Raw genomic sequence first — 13,338 nt, forward strand, 5'->3', positions numbered from 1 at the left:
GTAAAGCAAGAAGAAGAAGACGCCTCACGCGCCTGCTGTTGAGACCGCGCTCAGGAGGACGCGCCGCCGCTCAGGACAGTTCAAACAGTTCGGACACTGCGTGAATCAGAGGTAAAAAACAATATAAATACTGTTCAGTTTCTTGCACAGACCGATCGTTTTGTGTCTTTACACATCAATGAATCGTCAAGAGCCGCAGGCTTTAATTTGGTTTTGTTCGTGTATGTTTTTTTTTACTCTCAAAGCCGTGATTCCCATTCACCTCCATTATAAGACTGACAGACTGCAACGGTTTGTGTTAAAAATCTTCGTTTGTGTTCTACTGAAGAAACAAAGTCACCTACATCTTGGATGCCCTGGGGGTAAGCAGATAAACATCACATTTTCATTTTTGGGTGAACTATCGCTATAATATTCATGCTTGCACAGTAAGTACCGCCTGTGTTCAGGTTATGTTTCATGTCTTATCGTCAAACCTGCAATTATGTCAGGAAATGTGGTCTTTGTTACTCAGAGAGACATACATACGTATACAAACACATTGAGATTGATACACAGGACAAGCGGTCCCCGAAGCAGATAAACAAATCAACAACAAACAAGAGAAACTCTTCAAACATTACGCTTATAAAGCACGATATTTGACTGCATCTGCAGTCAGCTCTAGGCAGGGGACACATTTTGGCTCTAAATAAACACTTTTCATCCTCAGAATTACACCACATATGTTGTATGTGTGCACAATTAGACCTGATCATAACAAAGGCAACAGCTTTACTGAAACCAAGTCCAAACCTTTGACAAAGCTAATGTCCACCAGACGCAAGACCTGACCAGAAGAACAAAGACAGAAATCAAACCAAAATGGTGTTAAAGTCAACATGAATTCAAAATTCACTCTATTTATTTTCTTAATGCATGTTTCTTGTGTTATTTTGATTGATTCAAAGGTGCTTATTAAATATACTGTGTGTATATATATATATATATATATATATATATATATATATATAAACAAATAAAAAAAATAAAAAAACATTTACTCATAAATTTACTGTTTTCTACCCAAATTAAGCTTATGCTTAAAACAAGAAAAAAGTACAGAAAGAAAAATACACTTAATTCGGCAAAATAATTTTCTTACCACACTAACAGATTTGTTTTCTTCTTGTTTTAAGCATAAACTCATTTAATTTTGATAATTTTTTCAGAAAACAAGACTCAATATCTTAAAGCATCTTCCTCCTCAAGTAAATGCATTTTAAATGTCTGATTTTTTAGATATTTGTAATGGAAAACAAGACACTAATTAAATGCTGTGTAAAATGTTTATTTTTGTAACTTGTTGGTCCTTCTTGGTGTGTGTGTGTGTGTGTGTGTGTGTGTGTGTGCTGAAGACACCTGTAAACATGCCCAGAGATTTGATGATCCATTACCTTGGGAAAAAGCAAATAATGTTTACCACAACACAAGTCAAAAAGTCAATTAGCAAAAGTTTTCTGAAGTATCAAGTTTAGGATGTTGTTTCAAATGGTAGTTTTCCACCATCTGGAGTCCAGTTTTGGTTTGTTTGCTGGGTTGCACAAACCCTCCAATTTGTCCTTAAAAGATCCCAAAATGTTCAAAGATGGCGTACAAGATGTACAGGATGTTCTGTTGCAATTCTTTGCACTTCTTCTAGCTATTTCATTAAAAAAAAAAAAAAAGGAAAAAAATGACTAGCTTTGCAGTTACTTAATACATTTACTGTACACTGAAGGCACTTATAGCAAACGCTTTGATCCAGTGCTTTAGTATCACAACTAAGAAAACACTGCGATCAACAGATGAAAGTATGCTATCTGAGAAGCACTTCTGTGTGATTACAAACAAGTGCTACTGCATTTATGTGCTTTGTATTTGAAGCTAGCTATAAATAAATAAATATATTTATCTGCTAGCTTTAAACATGTCAACTTAAATTTTACCTGATGCAATTTTACATGTGAATAAATCAATGTTCACTGTAGCACATATAACAACATGTTAGGATTAGGATAAAATCATACCAGCGTTATTTTTAATTAAAACTAAAACTATTAAGAATTGTTTTCGTTAATGTTGCCTTAAATTAAACTTAAAAAAAAAAACTTGAAAAATTAACTGGAACAAAACAAAACAAATAAAGGTAAAAAATTTTAAAAAAAACTAATACAAATGTCATAAAAATTGTATATAATTTAAATTACAATTAAATCTGAAAATATAAAAATAAAACCTAATTCAAACCATTAATATATACAATAATATTATCCAAATAATTCTAAAACAACACTAATATCTACCAGTACTGAAGTAAAAGGCAATTTGGAAACTTATAAAACAAATGTGTTTGTTTAGTTGAGTGTAAGTGGACTCATTTTTCCCCCCATAATTCAGTTGGGCTCTGATGGGGGTCCCTCTGATTGGGGTCTCTGCTGTATGTTTACAGGTGTTTAGGAAATGTGTTTGTGTGAGTGTGCACACATTTATAAATGACTAACACAACATATGGTGCTAATGTGACACGCTCTTTTTGCAGCGCAAGCATTTTTTCCATTCTCAGCTGTTTTCAGGCACATCTGACTGGAGACAATGGAAACTAATGGTGCCTTGGGCTTCACCACAAATGACACTGAAAATCACACATTTTCTAGCAATGTGCTGATACCAGCAATAATTCCTGCAGACGGAGACAATCATAAAAAAAAAAATGAGTGACAACAAACCACCATTAACAGTCAGGAAGCGATCACAAAACTGTCATGTATAGCTGTAATAACAAAGGACTTGTTCTGCTGACTCAGGTGACTCTTCTGATGTCTTAAAGGAACAGCGCACACAAAAATGAGTTCAATCATTATTTACTCACCCTGATGTCATTCAGTCTTCTGTGGAACAGAGTTTAGCAGAGTTTCGTTTTTTTATATATATATACAATAAAAAGTGACTGGAAACTGGGGCTGTCAAGTGCCCAAAAATGACAAAGCAGCACCATAAATGCAGTCCAAATGACTTGTGGACTCTATAATAGCCATATCAAGTCACTTTTGATTTGTATAGTGCTTTTGTCATGCATTAAGCCCTACAGGTCTCAGTGAGCAGCCAAAGGAAAAACCTCCATAAGATGTTTAGATGAAGAGGGAGAAAACCCCTGAGAAGAACCAGACTCAGCTTGGCGAGCCCAAACTCCTTGGGCACTGCAATAATTGCGCATGTGCTAAAGATTATTTATTCACATAATATGTGTAATACAACTATGTGTTCACTACATAATTATATTACAATTATTCGATTTTTTTTTTTTTTTAATGCTAGAGGGGAAGATGAAGCACTGTAAACATTAAAATGATAATAAACAATGAAATTGTAAGGATAATTACTTGTTTGGATATTTGACTACAGTGAATCATGATACACCATTCTTCAAAAGTCAATCTTTTGTGAAAAGAAATTGATACTATTATTGAGCAAGGATGCATAAAATGAATCAAAAGTGACATTAAAGATACAATGTTACAACAGATTTCTATTTTTTTTTATGTTATTTTGTTATTTTTCTATTCATTAAAGAATCCTGATTTTTTTTTTTATATGAAGCAGCACAACTGTTTTCCAAATTAATAATGATAATTAATGTTTCTTGAGCAGCAAATCAGTATATTAGAATGATTTCTGAAGGATCATGTGACACTGAAACTGGAGTAATGATGCTAAATATGCAGCTTTGCATCACAGGAATAAATTACATTTTAAAATCTATTCACATAGACAACAATTACTTTAAATTGTAATTTTATTTTACAGTATTGTAATATTTACAATATTACTGTTTTTTACTGTATTTTTGATCAAATAGGCTAAATGCAGTCTTGGTGAGCATAAGAGACTTCTTTCAAAAATCTTACCGACCTTAAACATTTAAACAGTAGTATACATTTTACAGCTTTCTGTGAGAGATAAACAAAACAAAAAAAAAAAGAATACAAATTTCAAGCACAATATTAGAGTATACATGAATGCAAAGGAGATCAAACATTCCACTAGACTTATTTTATATTCCACTAAAAAGGCTTTATACGTGTTTGGAACAACATGAGGATGAGTCAATGATTTTTGGCTGAACTATTCCTTCAACAGTTCCATTTGTAAATAACATCATCTTGTTATTCATTAGTCTTGATAAAACTCAATCGAATCAATGCTACTTTTGGCTGCGGTTTATAATGGCTCACTTCAACTGGCCACAACATTTAACCTGATTTCAGGTCATGACGCTGATGTGTCCCTTCCAAAATTCAATTAATATTCATGTAGAACTGCAGATAAATTTTTCAGTAAGGCCCCTGAAGCTTTGTGAGGGGCCGTAATGGTGAAAATGATGTGGTTGACTATAAATAATACTCCTGTGCTGAAGGGGAAACAAAAACCACATACCCACACCTGCTCAATCTGTGTGTGTGTGTGTGTGTGTGTGTGTTCATTCTTACATGCTGTGCAAGGGCCATCAAATAGGTAGGTAGAAGACAAATGCTTTTTTCTGTATAGCAGAGCAACTGAAAGATGATGGTATTTAAAGAAAAAAACATTTTTGCTCATCGGTTGCTCTTCCTCAGCTCATTAGACTTAACAGCATTCTCCATGGAGTTGTTTAAGTATCCACTATGACTCAGGCGTTTCTCCTAAAATGGCTTATAATAGAAATAAATAGACACAAACAAGCCAATAGTTGACATTAAATAAGAGTACAGAGTTATCAAATAAGTCCAGATGGCAGCTCAAATCACTTGGTCTTGGAAAAATCTGATGAGAAATGTTTGATTTCATATTAAGATCTCTGACCATTTTCCATACTTTGGTATTTGCAAATCTGAGCATAGATTGAGACTTTATTAAGATTTCTTCAGAAACTCCAGAGGAGACAATTACTGTGTACTTGCTATAAGAGGAAAATAAATCATAAATAAACTTTATATATATATAAACTATTATATATATTTATATAGCGCCTAATTTGATTATAGCCCATGCTACCTAGGCTATCTTTATAGCTTTTCTTCTTTATTAATATTTTGCAAAATAGTAAAGAATTAATGTCTGAATTAGTCATCAGTGACCAGAACGTGACCCCAACAATTCAGGTTCAATGTAGTGTTGAGCAGAACTTGAAGTGAACAGCTCATAAAGCAAAGTAAAATGATCAATGACTAGGCCCAGTTTTAAGGTCAAGAATTAAAAATACCCTAAAATTTATGCTGTATGAAACTGGACTGTTAGAGGAATACATTTTGTCATTATTCTGTCATCATTTACTTACTCTCATGCCATTCTTAGAGGCCGTTCACACAGAATGCGTTTTTTCATTGCAATGTGCTATTTTTAATGTTGCGCTCACGTCTCGCGTTTTTTTACACGTCTCGCACATGAGCGCCGCATTTTTAATACGCCATGTCAAGATGACAGAATTTCAACTTTTACACGAAGCGCCGCTCATCAATGTCAGTTCCAAAACAGTGGACCAATCAGAAGACCCCGGAGGCGGGCTATTGTTGCAAGCTTTTGTTACCAGCAGCAAGTTGGCATGGCAACTATTTATTTGACAGCAACATAGCGGAGGAGGCACTGTTATTGCATCACGTCTCAAGACCCTCGCACACTCGCATTTTTAGATGCATTCTGTGTGAACGACCCCTTTAACAATCTGCTGTCTCTCTGTGGGACACAAAAGTAGAATAGGGGTTGAATTTTAGAGCTTGACAGTATAAATCACCATCCATTTTGTTCATATTTAAAACAGAACCTCTGAGGTTCTGTCTACCATCTCCTTTCACGTTTCAAAGAAGAAAGAAAATACACGAGAGTGAGTAAATGTTCATATGATTTCCTTTTTGTGTGCACTATTACTTTAAAAGGTGGTGTAACCTAGTAGTTAAAGAGCAAGTGACCTTGTGGTTAGAGCATGTGAAGAGTGCTTATATGTACTTGCATGTAGAAACATGGTTCAGAGTCATTCCATTTTAACTCTTTATGCATTTAATGTGGGGGGGATGCATCTGACTCAGTGTTATTTTATTATTAATTAGACTCATATTGTTATTATTTTGAATTATCTTTTATTTTATCATTTTAAATATGAAGTTTTAGAAATGTATTTTTTTTTCATGTGTTTTTTAATATTTCTATTTAGCTTTAATTTTTTTTTTTTTATTAGAATTTTACTAATTTTAGTACTTCAATTTTAACTTATTTTCAGTTAGTTGCCAAGACAACATTTCTCATTTTTATTTGTTCATTAAAGTGTTCAATTTTTAGTAGTTTTAGTATTAGTCTACAATTACACCACCAATCTGGCTAAGCAAAAGGGCAAGAGCTGATCCAAGAGCTTTTACCATTGTGTTCTTCTCCCTGTAACAAATACACTGCAAGTCGCTTTGGTTAAACGCACCGCCTAAATAACAATCAGTCATTATCGTTTTGGGTAGATTCTGTTCTCTCCAGACACCAAACTAGTCACTAAGCAGCCCCTCCTCGGTCGTCCCACTCCCAGAGTTCAGTGTGAATGTGCCGTACGCATCAATCAAGCGCTCTTCTTGGATCAGCCCTGTGAATTTCACACGTTGTTTCCTCCCGGCTCAGATCGGTCTTTGTGTCTGCTCCCAGACTGGTGTTCCCTCCTCTCAATCTGGATACGTGATCCTCTTCAAGCCCACTCACGACAGGAACGTACCGACATGAAGAATGAAGCGAAGAGTCTGTTTGTGCCGAACCTGAGCTTCCTGGCATGCCGGTGTGGGAAGAACGGATCAAGGGACGCACAGCTCCGCAGATTACACGGGCCGATTAGAAATGCTAAGTGCGTTTTGTCGTATCATATTTCAGTGGGACGGAGCAGGAAGCACTGAGGAAAACCGGCAGCTTTTCCGCACTTCTGCAGCCACCACCGTGCAACCTGATCCATCTTACGCATCCAGACAGCGTACGTGTGTGTGTGTGTGTGTCCGAGAGGGGCACTTGGAGTTTAATGGATTTAAGGTCTGTCTCAGCGAGTATCCTCCTCTAGGGATGGTTTGGTTTTTGAGGTGGAGTTATTGGGGGAAGCTCAACTTTTCTCACTCAACTGTTTTGAGCTTTTCAACAGGAAGAGACGGTGGAGGACTGTAATATTGGGGAGAGACTAACTAAACGTCAGGACGTGACTAGCTTAAGTACATTTTCAGTTGCATGACAGCACTTCTGTTTTCAAAATACTAATAATAACTAGCTGTTTTTTTTTTTGTTTTCAAGAAGCAGCAGTACAGTGCAACAATTTTTTTCTGTTTTTATACAGTAAAATGATGTAACTGAATAATTTGTATCATCATGCAAATGTGTTCCTGAAACTCCCTTCATACAAAATACATTTTTAGTTATGCAGTACTGTCAGTAAGATATTTTGACTTTTGAAAGAAATTAATACTTTCATTCAACAAGGATGCATTAAATCCATAAAAAGGACAGTAAAACATTTATAAGCTTGCAAACTAATTTATCTTTCAAATAAATGCTGTTCTTTTAAACTTTCTATTTAATAAAGAAAAAAAAATATGAAGCAAAAACTTTAGGGACCAGTTCTCACTATTAAGTAGTTGCTTATTAATATGCACATTACTAGCATATTGGCTGTTTATTGGTACTTATAAAGCACATATTCTGCATTACCACATCTTTTAATTCTAACCCATGCCTAAACTTAACAACTACCATACTAACTATTAATAAGCAGTAATTAGGAGTTTACTGAGGTAAAGTTGTAGTTAATATGTATGTGTGTGTGTGTGCACGTGTTAATAGTGAGAATTTGGCCTTAAAATAAAATGTGACACTGAAGACTGGAGTAATGATGCTGAAAATTCAGCTTTGATCACAGAAATAAATTACATTTTAACATGCATTCAAACAGAAAACTGTTATTTTAAACTCTAATAATATTTCACAATATACTGTATTTACTGTATATTTGGCCAAATAAATGCAGCCTATAAGAAACTAAATTTTATTGACTACTCCATACTTTTGAACGGTAGTTCAGCACATTATTACACATTATACTGATCAATCCTACCTTATCATTTATGGTCGTCCACAATATTATCAGACAATCATAATATTGACAAGCATTTTTCAATCACTTTAATTTAACTATGTATTTAAAGAAAAACACCAGATAAAAATACTTTGCCAAACCTCAATCCTGCTCACATAAGAATAAAATCAACTTGATTCAGACCACTATAAGAGCGCATTTCACTGAAAATCACACCGTTGGTGGAACAGACTACTTTATCAAAAGGGCAGCCTGACTGTATTTGAACTACTTTAAATTATGAGCAGCTTGTATCTTGGCAAGCTTAGGTTTCGAAGCAGCTTCCCTAACACTGGTGGGAAATAAGAGAGAAGACTCTGGCAGGCCCGCTGAAAGGCCTCCAACAGACGTGAGCGCAGAGGAAAGAATTTTTCCCCCAAATCTGGCACTTTTTTCGCCAATTGGTCCTACGCCTGACTGACTGACTGACTGACTCGCAGACACCAGGTGCTGGGGGAAACAGAATCGCTAATGCACCTGGAGCTTTTTTACGGCAAAGACAAGATCGCTGGAGTTTGACCGCATGCCTGAAACACACAAACTCTATACCCACCAGCCTTTCTTTTGTTTTCAATTCCTGTTTTTTTCTCCCCCTTTGAGAAGTGGTTTGGGTTACTTAAATTCCCAGATATTGGCATATGGAAAAAATCTACTTGTCAAGCATGCCGGTGGTCTTCTCATCTTTGGGTTATGTAATATTCATAGTGCACAAAGTCAAAAGAAAAAAAAAAGTGAACTCAAACAAGGAGCAAAGGGATCAAGGGGACTCAGAGTCTGCGATCAGCCACAAACCAGGGTAGCGTACAACTGGAAATACCATAAATTGTTTTGGTTGGCCTGTAGGATTGCATATATCCACACACATGGATACACAAACCAGGATTTTTGGATAATTGCATCTTCATTTCAAAGGGTAAACTACAAATCCAATAATGCAATATGCTTAGACAAAACTTTCTGCCCCGGAATATGAAAACCTGCAGGAGTTGGAGGCGCTCAGAGTCTCTGAGGCCGCTTTCAAATAAGCGAATTCCTTTCGGCAAGAAAAATCCATAATCCTGGCAAAGAAAGGCCCAAGGGGCTGGAAAATATGCACGGCATTATTAATGTACGTGAGCAGGCCAACAGAATTCTTGCTTTCTTTCTGGTAGTATTTCAACAGCAAAGCAGCACGCTCCAACAGGAGTTTACCGCCGTTTACCAGCGCAATAAAGGCATTAAAGAACAAAACTGAGCAGCTGAGCTTTCTCTCTCCCACTGTCTTTCAGCGCTGTTAAGAGGATGAAGACATCAAAGAGTTACACAGAGTCATAAACGCTGCTATGAAACACTTGATTTACGGACTTGACAACTCTTGAATCTTAAGCAGTCCTGGAGGAAAGAGGAAGATGGGGTACACGTGAGAATCTGAGCGTGAGATTATGATAACAGACTCCTAGAGCGCAGCGGTTCACAACTGCTGGGTCGTGACCCAAAAGAGGTTCACAGGTTTGGTCCGAAAGGGTCACCGAGATCAAATGCGAATCATAAAATGCAACTAAACATATTATAGTTAGAAGTAAAAGCAATCAACTTCTAAAATGTTTTGCATAAGCTTCATCTTTTGGTGTCATCGTATGGTTGTGTGTCCAATCTAAAAACACTACATAAACAGTTTTTTGGCACATTTTTTATCTGTCACTTGGTAGAAGCCACCCACATTTGGCAGATGCCCACATGGACAGGTTTTGTTTATGATTGTAGGATATCTAAAATGTGTGTGTCTTGTTAAACCATTTGAGAACCACTATTCTGGCACAGAGAAAAAGTGAAGATCTCTTGATGAAATAGAGGTTAAGCAGGGCAGTTATTCCACAGCATATATAACTGACTGCATAAATTGACCACTTTTCCCTCTTGCATCCATAATTTGACAAAATTAAATCCCGAAGAGCTCTGAACCAAACTAAAGTGACCTCTAAATCAATGGGCTTGCCACACTTGACACGGTTAAGCCCACCACATTTCAGCGCAGAGATCGTCTCACCTTGGATGGTTTGGCAGAATTTCGGACCGCTGTCTTCAGCAGTAGCAGGTCCATCCGATGAAGAATGCTTTTCCCGGATCACTCGGTGTTCCCAGCCAGAGAAGGAATCCGCAGCCTGGCCCACTGGCTCGATGAACAGTCTTTCCTCTTCAGTCTGAACCAGGCCAGTCTGCGAGAAAACACATGAGGTGGAACAATCAATGACGGCACATAAGAAAGCCTTTATCTGGATAGCATTTGTAACTTTGGAGTAGAGACCTGCACTCCTGCGGGAGTACCGCGGGACCCGCGGGACCCAACGTAACAGGGTGCGGCGCGGGACAACTCTTGATGGGCGGGTGGCGGGATGCGGGAGAATAAAATGATTCGCGGGACTCCCGCAAAATAGAAATTATCTAAATATAAAGTGTCTAAAACATATAAATTGTTATTTATCTGTTGTACAAAAGCAAAAAGAACAACTAATATTAACATTAAAATGATTGATATGCGCAAGCTAGGCATAGTTTCTATTTATAACACGTGTTTAAAGGGTAGCGCAATGTAGCCAATCACAGACTCAGCTGTTTTTTTTTTCTAGAACACAATGGCCAATCAGATGTTATTAAGTTAGAATCTACTCACCACAGTGCTGAAATTGCGTGCTCACAAATCCTCTCATTTTAACACATTAAGTGTAGACATTGTGAAAGATTCATTGTGTATACATTTATTGTGTTATAACAGAGCTTTATGAGATAGAGATTAACTGAGATGTCAGCTTTTAGTGATAATAAAGGAAGCGCTGCTCGCATTCTGCCTTGCCAAACCATGCACGCAGCAGCCCATGCTTGCTTTTCTGTTAAAAATAACAGTGGTTTGTGAATATTGATGCTACCTAAATAACAAATATTTTATTGGGAGCATTTATGCTGGGATGTTGTGGACCATAGGAGATGTTACAGAACCATTTAATGTAAATTTCTTTGATGTGCTGCAAAAAAAATCTATATAGATTACTTTTATGCAGGGTTTTGCGGACGGGAGAGGGACAAAAGATGAATGTCGCGGGCGGGAGCGGGCCCAGAGAAGATATTTTTCTGCGGGCACGGGACAGAATCTTGCGGAAAAATCCGTCCCGCACAGGTCTCTAATCTACAGGCGCTCTCTGTGAGCCCCTCTTGCCTGGAATTCGGGCCCAATGACTCTAAGGTCGTCCTGAAACCAAGGTTAGGGTACATACCTAAGGTGCTCTCCACTCCTTTCAGAGCACAGGTGATAACTCAACCCATGGGAGTAAAAGCCCATTCGACTAGAGGCATGGCCTCGTCTTGGGCTTGGTCTAGTGGTGTGTCCATTGCAGAGATCTGTGCAGCAGCCGGCTGGGCCTCGCCGTCCACATTTGCCAGGTTCTATAATCTGGAATAATGTTCTGAATGCTCAGAACTGTCCAGTAAGATATTAAAAAAGAAAGTCATGTTTCTTTAAAGCATGTTTTTCAATGAATAAATAAAAATAAAACAAATAAAATAAAGAGAAGTAATAAAACTATATTTTAATTATTTTATAATTTTTTGTCATGTAAAGTTTATCATGTAATCTATTACATGTATATCTATTATGTATATATAAATAAATACACACACATGCATATATATATATATATATAAATATGTTGTTTATATATTAAATATATTTATATATAATATAAATTATATATAAACAAACATAAATACATGTAAATATTTTCAAAATATATACTGTATGTGTGTGTCTTTATATATATCAATCAATCAATCAACATTTATTTATACAGCCCTTTACAACACTCAAGGTGAACCAAAGTGCTTTCCAAAAAAAACAGCAATAAAAACAAAAATATAAGGCAACAACAAAAATTACATAAAATACACAAAAATGTCACAACATTGCTAGATATTAAAAGCCAGTCTAAATAAATAAGTTTTAAGCCTAGCTTTAAAAAGGCCCAGGTCAGTAATGGTGCACATATCGGGGGGAAGCTTATTCCAGAGTCTGGGCCCAGCTACAGAAAAAGCCCAGTCACCCCAGTATTTGTACCGTAACCTCGGGACTTCCAGCAAAAGTTGATTTGTTGACCTAAGAGCCCTGTTTGGCTGACGAAAAGCCAGCATCTCAGTTACATAAGGTGGGGCAAGGCCATTGAAAGCTTTAAAAACAAACAATACGATTTTTAAAGGGGTGGTTCACTGGGTTTTTGCTAGGCTTGATTGTGTTTATGGGGTGCAGTCTAACATGTGTTAATGCTTCGTTTTTTAAAAAACGCATTACTTTTCACATAATTTACCTTTATTCCACACCGCTCTGTCCCTTCTCTGAGAAACGCGCTGATCCATTTCCTTCTTTTATGAAGCCCCTCCCTCAGAAATAGGCAATGGTCTCTGATTGGTTAGCTAGCCCAGTGTGTTGTGATTGGCTAAACCGCCTCTAGTGCGCGTCTAATAGTCCCGCCCCTCACCTCAGCGGCATGTGCTCCGGTTGTATTGTAAACCACGGCGTCGTTAATATCGCTTATCAGTTTGAGCCCGATTGAGAAGCAGAGGATGTTATTGAAGAGGATCGTGCAGAACCTGTGCAAGCATGCTTTTAATGGTAGGCCTATGTTTTTTGTTTGTTGTTGTCTCATACTTTTAGATACGCTGTTATTTGTAAATGCTACTGCTTACGTTAGCTTTTAATATACAGTTTTATCCTGATTTTTTTTTTTACCTGAAAAACCGAAACAGATTTTTTTTTTCATTTAGCAAGAAACCAAAACTAAAGTTAATGTAATAATCAAGTAATTACATTTATTTAATAATCAACACTCAATTAAAAGTACATATAGAGTAGTATATAAAATTATATAAATGACATGATTATGTTTCTACTCTAATTTGTTGAAATATAAACATTTAAAAGGGTGGTTCGCTGGTTTTTTTCTAAGCTTATAATGGTAGGCCTATGTTTTTTGTTTGTTGTTGTCTCATACTTTTAGATATGCTGGTATTTGTAAATGCTACTGCTTCTGTTAGCTTTTAATATACGGATTTATCCTGATTAAAGCTTTAACAAAGTACGGCAACTGCACGCGCGTCCATGTTTAACGCTTTTCATAGCTATGTGAAAATAAGTGTATAATTGTAACAGTTCATTGTTGGAGCTGAGCTGAATG

The 13,338-nt window shown here is 36.6% G+C and overlaps 1 protein-coding gene across 1 annotated transcript in view; it reads right to left on the reverse strand.

Moving 5' to 3' along the window:
- Nucleotides 1-13,338, reverse strand: part of LOC107692780 (A disintegrin and metalloproteinase with thrombospondin motifs 17-like) — a 147,808-nt gene that overhangs the window by 118,355 nt on the left and 16,115 nt on the right. Inside the window, exon 3 of the mRNA XM_016492003.1 lies at nt 10,167-10,335. Within this exon, the coding sequence (XP_016347489.1) occupies nt 10,167-10,335 (169 nt within the window). The remainder of the gene's footprint in view (nt 1-10,166; nt 10,336-13,338) is intronic.

This window comes from Sinocyclocheilus anshuiensis, unplaced genomic scaffold (genome assembly GCF_001515605.1).
Source record: "Sinocyclocheilus anshuiensis isolate Anshui unplaced genomic scaffold, SAMN03320099.WGS_v1.1 scaffold45, whole genome shotgun sequence".
NCBI classification, from domain to species: Eukaryota; Metazoa; Chordata; class Actinopteri; order Cypriniformes; family Cyprinidae; genus Sinocyclocheilus; species Sinocyclocheilus anshuiensis.